Source organism: Myotis daubentonii, chromosome 12, assembly GCF_963259705.1.
Source record: "Myotis daubentonii chromosome 12, mMyoDau2.1, whole genome shotgun sequence".
In the NCBI taxonomy this organism is placed as follows: domain Eukaryota; kingdom Metazoa; phylum Chordata; class Mammalia; order Chiroptera; family Vespertilionidae; genus Myotis; species Myotis daubentonii.
The window spans coordinates 58,378,080-58,398,483 of NC_081851.1; the positions used below are offsets into that span (position 1 = coordinate 58,378,080).

The window sequence follows — 20,404 nt, forward strand, 5'->3', positions numbered from 1 at the left end:
TGTTAAAGTTGAATACTTACAAATAAGCCAATAAATTATAGACTTAAAAATAAGCTTACCTAGTAATACACAAAACTACATGACTAAATCTTTTTTTTTTTAACTCCCACAGACCCAAAAATGGCCTGAACAAAGGGCAAGACATCCCTTGTTTCTGGTTAAGATGTTTTAACCTCATCAAAATGTCTGTTCTCCTTAAAATAATTTAAAAATTAATGGCAAACCCCAATAAAAATAGGAAGATTGTTATTTTTCCTCTCTGGTGTTAGTCAAGCTGATAATAAAACTCATTTCGAAAAATGATACAGCGACTATCCTCACCAGATATTAACACATATCTCAAAGTCTCTATAATTAAAACAGTGAGTTACTAGAGCAGGAACAAATAGACCAGTGGAACAGAACAGAAATCTCAAAAGCAGACCCACATACTGCTCAATATTATGAAATGATCAATCACCTTCCAATGTAATATATAATGTTAATACAATTTCAATCAGAATCCCAATAAATCTGGAAGAGAAGAAATTGACTAATTGTTGATAAACTACCACAGTAAGGGGGAAAAAATCTTAAGAGATGCGATCTTTCCACTAAGAAATTTTAAAAAAACAGTAAGGGAAAACTTGCCCTGTCATAAAACATATAAGAGATAGATAAAGTAAAGTTGGATCTCTAACACATGAAACTTTGCTTGGAATATACTTTTATGGGTCTCTATAGAATATTTATGTAACAGTCTGGGAGAATATGTTAAATTAATAACAGTAGTTAACAGTGACTTAGAAGGGATGATCTGAGGTACTACTACTTTTATTTCCAGTGTAATTGCATCATTATCTTCCACGATTCCTATTATTTGCAATAAAATAATTTTAAGATTTAAAAAAAATGGACAGAAGCAAAGAGAATACAGTGGAGCCCTTTTGTTATGCTATGTTACAAAGGAATTTCATCCTAAGTATTTCTAACTGTGCAAATTTAATTTGGGTATTTTGACTACGTGTTGAAGAGGTGAGATTCTAAGAAATGTGAAGTACCGAACAGCAGCTTTCAACTTGTAGCGGAATCCCAAGGTTCCCTAGGACACCTTAAGAGATTTAATAGGGCCTTCTCCCCCCACCTCACCCATAATTACCTAATTTTTCTTATATTATTTAAGGTCATGTTGTGTAATATTTCATTTAAAGAAAAGGTTTTAGTGCCTAAATAAAGTTTGTAACAAGACTATCAGGAGAAACATTATATTAAAGGCAATTAGTATTTGTTAATTAGCTCTAAGATCTATTTTATTAGTGAACATTGAGTCACATTTTCTAAATACAAAGAATGCCTTTATCAGATAACTGGTGTAACTATCCCAATGACACAGCTGTCTAGAATCATTCCTCTTACTTAGAAGAACCTCAAGTCCATTTTGAGGACTACTGAGTAAATTATTGCATTTTATGTATTATTGTTTCCTAAAATAATTTTTTGAAATTCTAAGCTAGGTGGACATGTTTTGCAAATTATATCACTCTGACTAGACTTTTGAATTTCAGGGACAAATATTATATTTAAATGGTTTTTGGATAAATGGGAACTCGTGAGATTGCATGACCTGATTTTTCTGCCCACTGTTACGTGAAACATCCCAGCTTCATTACTTTGTTCAGCAGGTATGTCTACATGAGCAATACACAAAATTTCTAGACTTTTTATATACCTAGGCTTATGCTCAGTCCTCAAGGGAGAACCACACAATCAATGACTCAGGCAGTACAAAATGGCAAAAGTCAAATAATAAGAATAGCATTAAGGATTACATGAGCATCAGGTCTGCACAGTTTGAAGAAGGGAGAGATCAGAGTTCAGGGAGGAGTAATAAAGGGCAGCCCAGGATACATAGGACTTGGGCTGGGTGCCTGTACACACATGAGCACCAGGGATGTTCCTGGCTTTTGGCCTGTGCACAGATGGACTTACTAAACTATCTCACTAAGAGCATACACATTTGTCAAAAACTCATAGAACTGTACACTAAAAAGGGTGAAATGTACTTACAACATATAAATTATACCTTAATTACAACAAGGAAAAAGCCCACCTATAAATGACTACCTGGAAGACAAGTTGACATTTTGTAAAAATTTCAAACACATGTGCCCTATGATTTAGCAATTGCACTTTTAGGAACATATTTTCCAGTTATATCCAGAGTAAAAAATTATCCATTATACCATTACAGCACTATTGGTAACATTTTAAAATCAAGTGTTTTTTAATAATAATTTAGTGAACACTAAATGATATAAGTCTAATATCAAACATGAAGGACTATAAATATCCAAAAATTGTTTCTGGAAGACAAGCCGGTTTGCACCAATCAGAATGTGAGTAAATGCAATCTCCCAGCCTATAGTAAATTGATATAGTCCAGTTAAAAAAACACATGTCCCAACACAGTTGAATACAGACATAGCATTCTGTTCGCCAGGCTTAATCATTACTGACTGACCTTTCCTGGTACTGAAGTTCATGAAAATGCAAAAGTCTGCAGACTGCATTATTCACAGCCATCCCACCTACCCACGACTGACATCAATGTGTCCTACGGTTCACAAACTCTATCCTGAGTACCTGTTGATCTAACTTTTCTGCATACATATTCTAGAAGGAAAGCAAGGTAGCGAGAAGAACCTATGGAAGAGCTCATATGCTTTAATAATCAGAGAAATAAACATGGAGGCCTTTCTGTGAATAATGCAAACCACACAGATCTTAAAGAAAAAGATTAATAAATTCTAAACTTCTATATGACAAAAAATTAAATAAAATATATTTACATCACTGTTAAAATGTCTTAAAAACAAAATAATGAAGGCCGAAACCGGTTTGGCTCAGTGGATAGAGCGTCGGCCTGCGGACTGAAAGGTCCCGGGTTCAATTCCGGTCAAGGGCATGTACCTGGGTTGCGGGCACTTCCCCAGTGGGGGATGTGCAGGAGGCAGCTGATCGATGTTTCTCTCTCATCGATGTTTCTAACTCTCTATCTCCCTTCCTCTCTGTAAAAAATCAATAAAATATATTTTTAAAAAATAAAATAAAATAATGAAGTAGGGGAGGTGTGCTTTAATAGCTGTAGACAAAGGGCAAATACTTTGTATTTGTTTACCTTTAATATTCAAAGAACTCCTGCCAGTACATAAAAAGGTAAATAACCAAGGAGAAAATGCACAAGGTATTTACAGAAGGGCTAAAGATAACTAAGACAAGCATAATCTCAAATTCTAAATCTTTTTTTAAATTAAAATAATGAGAATTCAAAATGTGAAGGGGAAAATGTCCCTCATAATCACAGTGTTGCTGAAGGCATCTGGTTCTTTCATTTATAACAATACAGTATTTTGGACTGGCAAAGAAGCATTTTAGATATCTAAAATGTACATACCATTTCACTTCTAAGGAGTTATGCTTGAAAACTATTTACACAGCATAAATATATGTACAGATTTTCTAACAGCATCATTTGTAATGACCAAAAAAAAAAAAAAAATCCTAAACATCTAAAAGTCTATCAACAGAAGACTGGAAAAGGAAATTACCATACCTCTGCAAACATAAGAACTGTACAGTCACTAAAAAGAATAGTTACTCTACACACGGGAAAACATGCTGAAGATACACTGCTAACTGAAAGAAGCAGTTGCAAAAATAACGTGCAACCTGCCACTGCACATGGACCATTCCTGGGTGAAGTATAAGCCAAAGTGGGAACAAAATAAACATGCCCTTTTGATCAGAGTAATTGAACATGGGTTTCAAATGAAGGAAAGGGGATGACATTCATTTCCTATGTTATACATTTCTCTATTTTGTGTTTCATTTTTTAATGTAAGAATGTTTTACTTTTGAAATCACAAAATAAAAGTTTTGAGTATGCCGTTATAATATATGTTTTGCTAGGAAGATGTTTTTAAAATACAAAGCTTGGAATCTCTTTGTTACATTAAGCTCCCCAGATCAGCCAAAATCTCCATCAAATGTAACTGCTCACTAGAGTTCATGGCCTCTTCCTCTAGACGGCTTACAGGCATTCAGGATCTCAAGGCACGAGCATGCCACATTAAAACACAAATTCAACAACATAAACATTCTTAAGTGTGCCCTTTAAAAACAAAAGAGAAAATAGCCAAAACACTCCTAAAAATGTAAAATCAAAAATGAATAACTGATGAAATAAATTATTATCCCTTGCTTTTTTCTGCAATTCTAAAATTGGGAGAACCCGTTTAAACTTTAGCCTAAAAGTTGTTTCTCCCAACTGAGAAAACCAATGTTTGAGTTTTCAGATACAGTATATGTTCTCATAGTACTTGAAACCCAAAGTAAGTCATACCTTCTGAGAGCATTTCTGGAATGTCTGCTTGATATCTAGGTCCCACTCTGATCTCACCTTTGTCAGCTAATAGTGTTTTCACAGAGGGGTCATAGACCAATGAGTAGAAAAAGGTATCCTGGAAAAAAAAACACAAAAAAACAGAAAATACCTAGGTAAACGTTTTATAAAACAAAAAATCCAATGTCATGATCATGAAACCACAAAACTTCAGAGTGTATAAAATTTCACTTTGGTGAACAAATTCATAAATGTTTAAGGAGAACACGAAGTTATTATCATTATGTAATACAGAATAATATTAAATCAAGCCAAAACAAATATCTTAGAAAAAATATATTATAAAGATTTATTATTTGTTCTAGTCTAAAAGAAAACCATTTCACTGCTCTAAAACAGGATTTTGAAAGGCTAGCAAAGGTAAGCCATGTACGTCAAAGGTAAGGTACCTAAAATCAAGTAATCATTTAAACATCCAAAGCCCACACTCAACAGTATGGATGCTTACATAGATAATAGGCACTCTTACTTTTTGAGTGTCCATCCGCATTTTATTAAAATGTACACTCGCCGAAACCGGTTTGGCTCAGTGGATAGAGCGTCGGCCTGCGGACTGAAGGGTCCCGGGTTCGATTCCGGTCAAGGGCATGTACCTGGGTTGTGGGCACATCCCCAGTAGGAGATGTGCTGGAGGCAGCTGATCGATGTTTCTCTCTCATCGATGTTTCTAACTCTCTATCCCTCTCCCTTCCTCTCTGTAAAATTCAATAAAATATATTTAAAAAAAAAAATGTACACACACCCATATTAATTAAACTATAGAAGAGCTGAGCTTTTATACAGTTTACTGATTAAAGTGTCACACTGTCAACATTTAATTAAACATTTATTACTTATCCTATCTAATAAAAGAGAAACATGGTAATTGGCGTATGACCGCTACCCTTCCCATTGGCTAACCAGGGCGATATGCAAATTAACTGCCAGCCAAGATGGCGGCCGGCAGCCAGGCAGCTTGAAACTAACATGAGGCTTGCTTGCTTCAGTGATGGAGGACTCCAACGTTCCCCACCTGCCGCTGCAGGCCTCTGAGCTATAACTCTAAGCAACTATGTAACAAATATAGAAGCTAAACAAAACCCCAGAAACCTGCTTTAGTCCACCAGGCTTCAGCCAGCAGGATCGCAACATTGTAAGCAAAGGCCAGAAACCTACTTTCAGCAGCGGAGGCCTAAGAGCTGGAGCCAAGCCTCAAAGCTAAAGCTGGCCCAGAATAAAAAAGAAAAAAAGGAGTGGTTGGGAGCTTCCATCACCCCCAGCCTGAAAACAGCCCTCAGCCCCTCACCCAGGCTGGCCAGGCACCCCAGTGGGGACCCCCACCCTGAAGGGTGTGTGACCGGCTGCAAACAGCCATCATCCCCTCACCCAGGCTGGCCAGGCACCCCAGTGGGGACCCCCACCCTGATCCAGGACACCCTTCAGGGCAAACCAGCCGGCCCCCACCCATGCACCAGGCCTCTACCCTATATAGTAAAAGGGTAATATGCCTCCCAGCACCGGGATCAGCGGAGCCAAGAGGCCTCCCACCAGGATCAGCGTGACAGGGGGCAGCACCCCAACCCCCTGATCGGCCCTGCTCTGTGTGTGACAGGGGGCGGGGCCACAACCTCCCTATCCACCTTGCTCTGTTCGTGACAGGGGAAGGCGCCCCAATCCCCTGATCAGCCCTGCTCTGTGCCTGATAGGGGGGAGCTCCCCAATCCCCTGATCGCCCTGCGGCTCTGTGTGTGACAGGGTGCAGCACCCCAACCCCCTGATCGGCCCTGCTCTGTGGGTGACAGGGTGAGGTGCCCCAACCCCCCCTCCCACGGGCCCTGCTCTGTGTGTGACGGGGTAGAGCCATAACCTCCCCATCGGCCCTGCCCTGAGTGTGAGAATGGCGGCGCCCCAACCCCCTGATTGGCCCTGCTCTGTGGGTGATAGAGGGCGGCACCCCAACCCCCTGATGGGCCCTGCTCTGTGCGTGACAGGGGGCAGCGCCCCAACCCCCTGATTGGCCCTGCTCTGTGCGTGACAGGGGGTGGCGCCGCAACCTCCCTATCAACCCTGCCTTCAGTGTGACAGGCGACGGTGCCCCAACCCCCCAATCGGCCCTACCCTGAGCGTGACTGAGAGTGGCATTGCAACCTCCCAATCGCCCTGCTCTGTGCATGACAGGGGGCGGCGCCCCAACTCCCCAATCGGCCCTGCTCTGAGCCCGACCAGGGGCTGCACCTAGGGATTGGGCCTGCCCTCTTCCACCCGGGAGCAGGCCTAAGCCAGCAGGTCGTTATCTCCCGAGGGGTCCCAGACTGTGAGAGGGCACAGGCCGGGCTAAGGGACCCCCTCCCCCGAGTGCACAAATTTTTGTGCACCGGGCCTCTAGTAATTCTATAGTTCTCCTTTAAATTCTGAAGCATTCATATGTATACATAGGTAGGTATATTAATATTCATACATACCACCACGATCAGCACACCCACCTGACTATCCATGGTCCCATAAAATGCAACAGAGCCCTAGTTACTGAGCCTAATGGATAAGAAGACCCAGCCACCAGTCCTTTGCTGAATTCTGGGTAACCAATGGAGGCCATCTGAACAGGTAAAGTCTTGTCCTTGCTTTCGGCTATGATTCTGAGGGTCACCTACTGCATGAACCTCTCTATTACATCCTGGAAGGCCGGGCCCATCATTACCATCAGCACTTTACCAAGACCCAGCCAAGCAAACTGCAAATAAGAGTTAGATTATAAAGCTTTCTCCTTTCAAGGTCTTACAGGCTGTGATAATGGGAAAGGAGAAAACCAAAAAGGAAATACTAAGAAGTTCTGCAGTGTTTTAATCATGGTTCACTGTCAGAAAAATTAAACAGCAGAACTGTTCAAAAGTCACACCATTACGTGACAATCTATGCATGTAAAAAAATGCTATCTAAGGAAAAGAAAAAAAATCTGCAGATTATATAAACCTGCTTAATAGAGTGGGGGGGGGGCAGGGGGTAAGGGCAGTCAGTACATAATCAGAGTTGTTGTTTCTTTATTTTTTAAGACAGGAGCAACAAAGAATGTTACTAGGTAACTAAAGCTGTTACCACTGGCTCACTATCAGCTTTAAAAGTAGAGGCACTGTAGGTCACTTTCAGTCTGTAAAATGTTAGTATAGTATTCCATAAAACAAGATTTTGCGCCCTGGCCAGTGTGACTCAGTTAGTTGGGTGTCATCCTGTACACGGCAAGGTTACTGGTTCCATTTCCAATCAGGGTGTGTATGGGAGACAACCAATCGATGTTTCTCTCTCACGTTGATGTTTCTCTCTCTCTCTCTCTCCCTCTCCCCCTCTCTCTCTCTAAAATCAATGAAATTGAGTGATTTTTTTAAAAAAAAAATTTTTGTTAAAGTTTCCTTAAACACACTGCCACAGGTCAGTTCCTATCTCAAAGATTGATAAAAGGCTAAGTGGTGAAAAAAGCAAACACCTTTGCAAACTTTCTCCTATTACAGTCCTTAGCATATCCTTATTGCCAACAATAACATAGAAGGCAAAAAATACCATTTTTTAAAAATCCACTCAACAGTCAAATATTCCAATAAAATACACTGGAACATATTGAATGTTCCCTCCTTTTATTTCTGCTTCTGTGCTAATTTATAGCATTACCAATATCCATGTTATTATCAACCATTCTGTTGGACAGACTGATGTGAGTACCTTCTTTTCTAAATTTCACAAGCATAAGTTATAAGGACTATTAGTCTTTTTTTCTGCCTTGAATATTTATTTCCTTTTAGTTTTCTTTATTAGAGTTCCTAATACATAGTAGATCCACATATTTTAGCTATCCTTTTATTTATGTTTTCTTCATTTGAAATATGAGGACAATACTTGAGTATGATAAGAAATATGTCCCTTTAATTCTTTTTTAAAAATACACACACGCATACACACACACACACACACACACACACGTATATAAAATAAAGATTTAGGGAAAACAAAAACACCATGAAACTATATATAAAGGTAAAATACTGAAGCAACAACAACAGTAAAATATTTTCCCCATAATACCAATGCTAATAAGTCACATACAACTGTGTATAAAGTGGAATACAGGTTATTCTGTTGATAAGCATTTCCTCCCTTCATTTGAAGCACATGCTCGAATTCAACCTGCTAAACATAGTTAAAATTTTTCTTGAAGTTGACAGAAATATTTTTAGTTGAAAAAGTGTATTAGGGTTCCAGGAAAGAAAGCACACCATCAATGGTAAAATCTCATCTAAAAGAGTCTAAAAGAAAAGCTATTTATTAAAAACAATGATGGCAACAAAACAAACAAAAACCAGGAAAGAGGACCAATTACAGTAAAGTCATGTTTTCATAAGCCAAAATATTTCTTCTACCAGCTAAATCATGTGCTGTGCTTTATACAGTTTTTCATTACCAACTGAAAAGAGAGAGACGGACACAGGGGTTTTGTCAACTCTTGCCTCAACCAGAAAAATCAAATTATCCAAATACATTTTAGTGATTATATTTTTACTATAATACTGCTATGGTGGTGCAATAATTTGGTACAAAAAGAAATTAATTCAAAAGATATGGCTTCATACAAAAAAATGGAAAAACACACAGAAAACAAGTATAATTGTGAATTACCTCTTTATCGAGATATGACAATACTGACTCTGTCTCATTCAGAAGGGCAACACTGCATTTCCCCCTGTTGAAAGAGGGGAAAAGTGAATGAACAAATAAGCGTTTAAGAAAGGCTACTCCACCTTCACAGTGGTGACGTATGCAAAATACGGAATATTCAAAATGTAAAGTTGGCATTAAAAATCCAAATGGCAGTTAGGAATATACATAAATGTAAGACTGGCTTTACAATCCTGGTGTTGCATAATCTAAAACATAAGACTGTTTTTGTAGACATTTATAGAGAAGCTAACCTCTATAAATGGAAAGAGCTGTTAGGCGGTAAACGCTTATATCATAAAGCATTTTATAGTTATTTCTGAATTATTCAAGGAAAAAGTACAATGAAAAACCTTCAGATTAAGTCAGTTTCTGAGTCTATAATGAGTAAATATGAGGTGGTTTTATATTTTTCAAGCAAAAATATAAGCAATGAAAACAATTATATAAACAATGAAAACCAGTATCTAATATAACCTCCAGATTTTTAAAGAAGCCACGGCATATGATAACCTAAAAATAATACACACTCATATCAGGATTAACTAACTTACCTTTATTGAAACTGCTCTAAAGACTAGTTAAAATTTAAACACTAGCAACTTCTACAGAGCAAGGGGCAAATAACGATCTATAGGCTTGTGCGGACCTTGAAGTTTGATAGCAATTACCTTTGATCCTAAGTCCTGTGCATGAGTTTGAAAATTATGTCAATTTAAAAAGGCTGGTCTAGACTTGAGAAAAAGTAAGGTTATCCCGGTAGAGGCATAAATTATGAGCACTTTTAAAATTATCCTCACTAGCTTGAAAAATTCAATATAGCTATATATGTGACAGGAGGATTTTTAAAAATATATTTTTATTGATTTCAGAGAGGAAGGGAGAGAGAAAGGAACATCAACAATGCCCTAGCCCAGTGGTCGGCAAACCACAGCTCGCAAGCCACATGCGGCTCTTTGGCCCCTTGAGTGTGGCTCTTCCACAAAATACCACATGCGATTGAAACTTTGTGGCCCATACGCAGAAGTCGGTTTTTGGAAAGGAGATAGACGAAACAAGTATACAAGACGAGTGTGGATGGGAGAGTTGGAAGGGGTCGACCTCAGCGAACATACCTCAATCAGATTGAGGACGTTTTTAGCAAAGGCCAGCTTAGGAGTACCCTAAGTTAATAACAATATACCTACCTATATAGTTTAAGTTTAAAAAATTTGGCTCTCAAAAGAAATTTCAATCGCTGTACTGTTGATATTTGGCTCTATTGACTAATGAGTTTGCCGACCACTGCCCTAGCCGGTTTGGCTCAGGGGACAGAGCGTCGGCCTGCGGACTGAAGGGTCCTGTGTTCGATTCCGGTCAAGGGCACATGCCCGGGTTGCAGGCTTGATCCCCAGTAGGGGGAGTGCAGGAGGCAGCCAATCAATGATTCTCTCTCATCATTGATGTTTCTATCTCTCGCTCCCTCTCCCTTCCTCTCTGAAATAAAAATATTTTTTTTGAAAAAACACATCAATGATGAGAATCATCAATTGGCTGCCTCCTCCAGGACCCCCACTGGGCAACATGACCTCCTTATTCATAGATTGATGCTCAACCACTGACCCATGCTGGCAGGTCTTGACAGAAGAATTTTGACTGTTCAAGTTATAGATATTCATCAGGGCTTAGAAATATTTTCTAAATATGATGTATTTAATTTTCTAAACAAAAGTCACTACTTTCTCCCCACAAAATAACAAGCAAAAATAAACACATTACAGGGAATACAGTCCATAGTCTATATGTATAAAAGGCTAAGTGACTGTCCGAACTCTGGTACCTATGTTGCGCACTGACCACTAGAGGGCAGACGCTCAATGCAGGAGCTGCCGAGCTGCAGTGACTTGGCAGCGGTGGTTCTTGGGTTAAGCACCCTGAAACCAGAGAGGAGGGAGCCTGATTCCTTGTGGGGCTGCATGATTCCACCTTCAGCCTGATTCCACCTTCAGCCATGGGTTATGTTGTTGCTGGGGCACTGTCGCCCCGAATCTGGTTTACTGCACACTTGTGTTTGCGTTCCTCACCCTGTAGGACAGCAACTTTGCAGAGTGCCCTCTCATACTCTGGGATCCCTCGGGGGATGTCGGAGAGCCGGTTTCATCTGATCCCCACAGGCCAGGCCAAGGGACCCCACCTGCTCACTCTGCAGACGCCCACGAGCTGCAGCACCGCCCCAGGTGCAGCCGGCTGGGAAGGAACCAAAGGAGGTTGGCTCCAGGGTGTGTGTCTGGCCTGTCTCTCCCAGTCCCGCCCATTGGCCACCACCTGGGACCACCTGCATTAGTCCCTGCACCAGAGCCAGCACCTTGAGCCCAAAGACCTGAGCGTGAGTTTTCTTTCTTTTTCTCCCCGTCTCACTCCGCAGATGTCCTTCGAGCCACAGAGCCATCCCAGGAATTCTAATTAATTTCCTTTCAATGTGTACGAATCCGTGCGCGGGGCCACTCGTATTATAATAACTATGCATGTCACCAGGTGAGTGGGGGTGGGGGTGGGAGTATCACTTTGTAGTAAAGTATATGCCCTGGCCAGTGTGACTTGGTTGGTTGAAGCATTATCACATACACCAAGGGGTGGCAAGTTCAATTCCCAAGTTGAGGGTTCAATCCCTGGTTGGGGCACCTGTGGGTTTCTCACATCTCTCTCACATCTCTCTCACCTCTCTCTCACATCTCTCTCTCTCTCTCTCTCTCTCTCTCTCTCTCTCTCCCCCACACCCCCTCTTTCTGTCAAAAAAAATCAATTAAAAATTTTTTAAGTATATGATTGTCTAATCACTATGGTATACACCTGAAACCAATACAAAATAATACTGTTGTAAACTGTATTAGAAAAAATTAAATTAAAATAAGAAAAACAATTCAAAGGAAAAAATACCACAAGCAAAGTAAAATACTAGCACATAGGTTAAAAAAAAAATTAGTTTTCTAAACATTTTGCAATACTTCTATATTCCTCCAATTTAAGATCATTTTCTTATAAAAACATCTTTTTCTGGTAATCACCTTAGGTTAATTAACATCACTTCAAAAGATATCTCTGAGAGCATATGATATCTCCATAATATCCAATCTCTATTTTGGTTACCAAGAGTTACAAAGGTTTTCTATTTTTCTAATATATTTTATTCATGCATATTACTGAAGCAGAAAAATTAACATTATTACTTCAGTACACATAACAACACTCAAAAGTCAACAATTACCTGACATGCTTTCACAAAGGACAAAATGAGTGGGAAATTGCTCTGTTGCTGTGAGCACATCTACAGCAGCCACAGAACTTCTCTGACCTGTGGCTATGTGCTCCCCCATGCAGCATGCTTAAATAATAAATGGGCTTTCCAAAAGTAAGCTCCATTTTATTTTGCCTCATTAACAGTTAACAAAGCAATATTTATAACAATTAATACATTACCTAGAAGAAATAAACTCATTTTTGTTAAGTTCTCAAAAGTTGAGTATTTTTTAATGGGAGGAGCAAAATCTGCTAAATGTTATTTTAATAGATACCACTTTCTTTAATAGTCACTTGAATTTTAAGGGTTAACAGTCACTGGAAATTCATATAAACAATATAGCATACCTAAAGTCTCCTCCATACTGTCTGAAAGGACAAGAGAATTTAAACATGTCTGAATAATAAAACCATTTTCATAATTATATTAGGAGATAGAAAACACTGGTTATACTGTTTTATAGGCACATGATTAAAAAACACCAATAGGATACCTCAGCCAATCTAAAATATAAATTATTTGGGGCAATATAGCTTCTATGCAAAAATGAAAGGATAAGAGGTGATTTTAGTTTTTAAATTTTCTTTACTATACCTATATTCCCAAATTAAAAATGAAAATCCGCCCTGACCGGTTTGGCTCAGTGGATAGAGCGTCGGCCTGCGGACTGAGGGTTCCCGGGTTCGATTCCAGTCGGAGGCGTGTGCCTTGGTTGCGGGCACATCCCCGGTGGGAGGTGTGCAGGAGGCAGCTGATCGATGTTTCTCTCTCATCGATGTTTCTGGCTCTCTGTCCCTCTCCCTTCCACTCTGTAAAAAATCAATAAAATATATTTTAAAAAAAAATGAAAATCCAACACAAAAATATTCATGTACACGTATTAACAGCTAACAAAGCAGGATGTTGAGTCAGAATTATTTTATGAAGTATGATTATGTAATAAACACGTGCTACATGCCAAGAGTTGCCGATAAAAGTAGTTTAAATGAGATTCAAAGTGTTGTCTTCCTTTATGCTGAACAAATATTGGCACATAGATAAACACATGCTATATTTTAAGCAAACCCCAAACTAAAGGAATTACTATCAAACTCTAAATATGATTTATGCTAAATCTCAAGCAATGATCCTCATTGTTCTCTCCCATAATACTTCAATCCTTAAAGAATAAAGATACCCAAACATGATGATAAAATATATCAAAGACCATACACAAAGAAAGAACACTCCAGGCCCATATAATTATTCATACTGCTTTTCTACAGGGAACCATGCAAGAGCAAGGAATTTCCATGGAGATAACATACTACCCCACAGATCATTCAAAAAGTTCTTTAAAATATACTGTTTCAGAGACCATGCTGGGATAGAAAGACATGTGAATAAACATAACACAACATGGTCCCATGTTTAATGGCAGGTGCTGATCAGCCTACTGTTTGCTTATCAGGATGTCCTGTATAATCCAAGAAATTCAAAAACCATATGTAAAAATGTGCATATAGGTAATATATTTCTTTTACCTAAAGAGGTTACCAATCTGGATAAGTGAAAAAGAGAAAGTTTAAACTAGCATCCATTTCCATACTGCCTGAAGAATTCCATTCCATTTCATACAACTGCAGTTTGTGGAATGGTTCAGAATTTACCATCCCTGCTTGGAAAAAAGCCCAGATTTCTTAGGCACACCAGATTGAATGAATCCAAGTATCTTCGGGAGGATCAGGAATCTACCTGATCAACAAGCATCACCAGTGACGTAAAGGCACACTGAACCTGGGATACCACTACGACAGATGCAAGGTCTGCTTTAACCTTAGTCCTTGTTCAATGAAAGCCATTATTTCTTCATTTTTAAAAAAAGGCATTTTTCTCGCTGGCCTTATGAGCTTACATTTGCTCTGAAGACTTTTTCATATTAAAAAAACCATGCTAGGTTCTGTGAGTGGAAATTCAGCAAATAGACAGTTTTATACAGCATCGTATCCATTAAATACAATGAACAACCAAATAAAATAATGAAGCTCAAAGATCCAACATGCTTTCAGAAAGATTAGAAATTCTTAAGGAAATTATTCCTAAACTAGAATTCTATGCTTAAACAAATCTCCATTAACAGTGAAAAACATTTTCAAGTAAGTAAACACTAAAAACTTTTTACATTTTAGAAGACTAATGGAAAGGAAAAAGCAAAACAATTATCATACTCTAAGGAAAACAAAAGGTTGTACGAGAAAGAGTACCAGTATGTAAGGAATATTTACAAGTCATAAAATACAAAGATTGATCATTAAGTTAAATAAAAGTTGTGATATATTGGAAACACAAGGGAAAGAGAAGGGAAGGAAGAGGAAGTAAAGAGAGATTTCTAAAACTGAAAAATTAACAGTAGCAGTGTCAGAGTGGTAAACATGCAGAGAAGTTGAAAATGACTGCAGTGGGGGAACTCATTTATTTGATTTTTAAAATAATAAAATTTAAATTTAAAGCAAAAGGGGGAATCCTCATTAGATAAAGTGCATAAATTTGTATGACTACAATATATACTAAGGGAGCGAATTTTCCTCAACCTTCATGTTACTGACATATGTTGCAAGGGCTATCCTGGTAGGGTAATATTTAAGTAGCATCGCTGGCCTCTACCCCCACTGAATGATAGTAGCATCCTCACAGCGAGTTGTGACGACCAGAACTGTCCAGACCTTGCCAAAAGTCCCCGAGGACATAAAACTGCTTAAGAATTGGTTAAAAACCAATGCTCTAAATTATTAAATAAATCTTAGCAACAAACATTCAAGGACTGCCTATGTTAACTGAAGGAATATGATTTTATAGATTATAAAAAGGAGGAGGACACAGAAGACAAAGGAATCTGGAAACCTTTAAGCATTTCTATTCAAAGATATATTTTTGTTGTTAATATTGCTTTAACAGATGTTAAGAAATAAAAATAAAAGAAGGATCAAAAAAAAGACAACCCAAAAAAAAAAAAACCCCACAAAATTGGAACATCTGTTTGAGTAAGGTAGGGGAATAAAAACCAAGAAGAGAAGTTAGGGCTTACTGTGGACTTTATGAAGAAAAATGACAAGCAATGTTTTAGAAAGACCATTCTGCCTGTGGCATGTGAAGAGTACTGAAGATTAAGACTTTAATCCACAATTCAGGAGATTGGATAAAAATGTGAAAGAAACTGTCCACAAGTAAATTCAAGGGAGAGGGTTATCCCTTCCTTGGTGCCACCTTCCCCTTTTACAGCTAGGAGCCAGTGAAATGTCCAAAAGGTAGGGTGCTAGAAAGTTCCCCTGCTCCAGAACAGGATGACAATTTGTTTTGATTGCCAGGAAAATCACAGGCATTTCCACAAATGTGTGGAACACCCATACTAGGGACAATATGCAGTATGTACTTCCATCTAGCCCAGGGCCTTTCTGCATTGTGGTTTTGGTTAGAGAAGGAAACACTTCAACCCATAGGGAATAAATTGATCATTTCAAAGGAAAGATTATATAGTGTAACCACCACATTTTTTTAAAGTGTGTATAAAAATATTAACTTTAAAATGTTAAATTGGGATATGGTTTTTCCCCACTTACTATATTTTCCCTCTAGTTGTGCTACTAGCAACCCTATGAGCCTAAGCACACTAAGTAATTAAAGTATCAGTAGATGAGCTAAAAGATAAAAGTCAGACTTAGCTCAGAACCAAAATCAGAAAATTTAAGAAAAGACAAAGAGCCCTGCTGGCCAGTGTGGTGCATTGGTTGAGCCTCGACATATGAACCAGGAGATCACGGTTCAATTCCTGGTCAGGGCACATGCTTGGTTTAGAGGGACACTCCAGAGTACATGAACCATGCTTTTAAAACTCCTTATTTTCACCTTTCTTGATCCTTTACATTCCCATACATTTTAAAATCAGCTTAATTTACACACACTTACACTTCACACACACGCAAACACTGCTGAGCTTTTCTTTGGAACTGTATTCAATCTTTGGAATAATGGGGAGAAAACTGACATATTGTCATGCATTTATTTATCCTGCATTTACTTAAGTCTTTTCATTCCTTCAGCAATACTTTATAATATTAGTTTTTACACATCTTTCCCCTTTTTCAAACATCTTGAGATTTATTTCTAGGTGTTCAGTGTTCTTTGATGATATTGTAAATGGTTATTTTTTTAAAACTTAGTTTTCTAACTGATCCTCTTCACACCATATACATAAAACAAACTTCAATACAAAAGATGAAATAGTAAAACATCAAGAAAACATAAGACTCTCTTCACAATCTTAAAAATCTGTGCCTATTCCAAGACAGTGACACTTGGATTCTTTCTTGAATAAACACCCTTCCTGTATTTAACTGTCATCCCCTCCTCCTGCTGTTCCATCACTCATTTTCCAACCATATTTCTCACATATTTAAAAACAAATCAATGAAGCTAGAAAGAGCAAAGATGACAGTGGTGCAGAAGAATAAGCACTATTTAGCAAGAGAAGAAGCTACACATTGTCGTTCCAAGTAAATTCCAGCAACGTGTGGCCAAAGTCCAACAAATACACTTAAGATTAGAAAAGGTATTAACGATACACCAAAATATTGGTGCTGTTAGGTGGAGGAATTATAGGGTGAGTCTACCTAGTCAACAAGTTATGAATAGCTTCTTTCCATGCCTGATGTCATGTACACATCATAATGCTGTACCTCTGCAACCAGGCAGTCCGGGTTCAATTTCTGAATCTGCCATTTAAAAGCTGTGAGTCCAGCCCTGGCTGGTTTGGCTCAGTGGATAGAGTGTTGGCCTGCGGACTAAACGATCCTGGGTTCAATTCCAGTCAAGGGCACATGCCTGATTGCAGGCTCAATCCCTGGTAGGGGGCGTGCAGGAAGGAGGCAGCCAATCAATGATTCTCTTTCATCACTGATGTTTCTATCTCTCCCTTCCTCTCTGAAATCAATAAAAACATTTTTTTTTAAAGCTGTGAGTCTGACAATTACTTAACCTTTTTGTGCTTCAGTCTCCTCATCTGTAAAATGGGGTTATAACAGGACCTACTTCATCAAGTCATTGTGAGGATTAAATAAGATAGATGTAAAGCAAGCGGGATAACAGTGATCATAAAGGTTCAATAAATGTTAGATATTTTAAAAGCCAAGTTCAGTAAACATGGGCTATATATGACTGAATATAGTATTACATATACTTACAACAGGTCTCGTAGCTGGCATTAACAATACATTTTATAGAGCTTTATAAAATGGATGCAGCATATATAATTTATTATTAATGGCCTAAGACACTGTGTGTGAAGCATGCTGCCTCTTCCCTTTGTCTAAACAAAAAAGTTCCCAAAGCATTCTCATTGCTCGAGTCCTATGTATTTCACAACAAGAGCTGAATCACTAACCCTACCAGAACTGTCCGGATCTCTCTCTTCCAGTGGAATCAGGGAATCAGAAGGAACAAAGAGTTGCTTCCCTGTCATTCTGAGAAGCTCATAGCATCTCAAACTACAGTATTATAGCTCACAAATTACAAAGAACCTCAGGAATACCTCAGTCAGGTTTTCTCCTATGCTCCACATGGCACAAGGAAAATCTGGGCACATATAATGTCCCTGAGACTAAAAAGCCAGTATTCACCCAATGAGCCCTCTTTGCTGCCAAACAACAATGGGGCTCCAGTAATTTCCTCCTGTTATAGCAGAAATAGATAGGGCATGACTTCAACAGGAGCAAAATGTCAGATCGCATTCAACGTGCACTTGTTCCACATCAGCATGAGGGCTGGGCAGCACGACTCCATGCTTTGGCCAGAGACTGCCCCGAACCCCATTCAGCTGTTCAAAGATGAAAGCTACAGATGTCCCTTTTAATTTGGGGAAGAAAACAAAGCCCCAAATGCCTATGTCTCCATCATAATTCAAAAGAATTGCCACCTGATAAACTCCTTCTTGAGTTTATGAGCTAGGGACCTTGTCTTACTTACCAAGCACCTAGTAAACTACCCAATCTGGAATATTCTCAGGAAATGTGTTCAACGGTGACTGATCACATATACCATGTAATTTCTATGTTCAACACAGGGTGTCTTGATAATTATATTTCAATATACTCTCTCAATCCTTATGAAAGATGAAAAACACATCACTTTTTCCCTTCCAAGCAATCTGTTAAAGGAAACTAGCATTACTTGTAAACAGATTCTAAGCTATCAGGAGGGTAAATTAAAAATATACTTGTGTGCTTTGGTTACATTTTAAAAACCATTTGTCACATTCTTGTACTGGCAAGATTTTTAAAACTGGCCACATAACTTCTTGAGCTTAAAATGAATTTTTACATTCTAGCTTCTTCCAATTAAATAATCAATTCATATGGCTCTTTAGCATTTATTAGTTACATACATCTGTAAGAAAATGATTAAAGGTTTTCACATTTTATCTTTTTGAGCAAAAATTAACTTACTCTCCTAATTCCTGAAATACCCCTAATTGGTGGGTAAAATGACTATCCAACTTATCTGGCCTAATTATCTTTTTCAGAAAAGGACCTAATTCACACAGAATATACTAACTGTAGCCGATCTAAACACAGTATTCCTTAAAAAAAAAAAAAAAACTAAATAAAGAAACAATATAATGTTAATTTATATTGAGGGGGTTATCAAAACATTTCTTAAAAGAACTGGGGGAAAAGAATTACAGTATCTTTGTCATACATTTCCTACCTTAGAAGATCTCTATGTCTACTCTGAAAAGAGGTCCTTGGAGTTGAGGTGCATGCGCGCGAGCGTGTGTGTGTGTGTGTGTGTGTGTGTGTGTGTGTGTGTGTGTGTCTGTGTGTGTGTGTGTGTCTGTGTGTGTGTGTGGTTACAAGGACCAAATCAAACTTGTTTAATCCCAAAAAGGCAGATTTAAATACAATACTGAATTGAAGGCTAAAGAGGAGGGAGGGGCAATTACTGAAATAAATAAATAGTTAACATATAACATAGTTTACTCCTTATATTAATAGTTTTTAAGAGAACTGAATAAAATAAAGATTGTGAACAAGAGTTGAAGAAATTTCTTTACCTCAAGAGACAGAAACACTGCATTTTCTCACACCTATCACCCCTGGACACATTCTGCTCCCTGCACATCTAAGCTCACCTATTTCCCTCTACCTGAAACATGTCCCATAGTATCTCAAAGGCTGAGTAAATGCCAACTCCCCAAGTTTTCCTGATCCTAAAGGTGTGTAACTACCTGTTTTTTTAGTTCACACATTTTGTTACACCTCCAAGAAACCACAGTGAGAAACAGCTTAACCGTGTGTGCTTAAATGATACCACTATCAGCAGATCATATAAAACCACCATCACTCCTCCACAACTTCCCAAACTAAACCAAGACTGAATTTTCTCACTTTTACAACCTATTAATGCACAAAGCAAATGCAAGTAAGTAATAAAGAATATAAAGTTTTTAGCCCAGAGGTCCTCAAAAGAAAAATAAAAGGCCATATACTCTATAGGATCAAAGGTCACCTGCCCTAGGAACCAGATCTTGGGTCCTAGTTCTTGGACTCTAATCCTATTCTATATAATAAAAGCCTAATATGCAAACTGTCCCCTCGACCGGGAGTTCAACTGCTTGCTATGACGTGCACTGACCACAAGGGAACGGTGCGGAACATGGTGGGGGTCGGCAACTCGATGCTGGCAGCAGTGTAGGCACTGCTGGCCTCAATGGGCCCCAAAGAAAGCGGGACCATGGCGGGATGGTGGAGCAGGTGAGCGGGTGGCACCAGGCCAAGGCAGGTGCAAGTGGGGCCCGATCGCCCCGCCAATCACAGCGACCAGTGGCGGCAGCAGGGGGCAGGGCTGCCACCCGACTCCCAGGCACTGAGGGAGCCGGGCAGGGCCCGATGACTCAGGTGGAGGGGGGCGCACTGGGGCCTGTGGGCCCAGGTGCTGCCCAGGGCCCAGAGGTCAGCTGGGATCTGCCTTTCCAT

General features: G+C 38.9%; 1 protein-coding gene across 7 annotated transcripts in view; it reads right to left on the reverse strand.

Annotated features, from left to right (window-relative positions):
* The window catches only part of MTA3 (metastasis associated 1 family member 3), a 179,512-nt gene that overhangs the window by 70,196 nt on the left and 88,912 nt on the right, over window positions 1–20,404 (reverse strand). For all 7 annotated transcript variants that reach the window (XR_009447997.1, XM_059659993.1, XM_059659991.1 and 4 more), the window contains exons 5-6: window positions 9,083–9,146; window positions 4,382–4,499 (exon numbers count right to left, since the gene is read on the reverse strand). Coding sequence is in view for 6 of the 7 variants with exons in the window: in XM_059659993.1 (XP_059515976.1) it covers window positions 4,382–4,499; window positions 9,083–9,146 (182 nt within the window). In the remaining variant the exon portion in view is untranslated. The remainder of the gene's footprint in view (window positions 1–4,381; window positions 4,500–9,082; window positions 9,147–20,404) is intronic.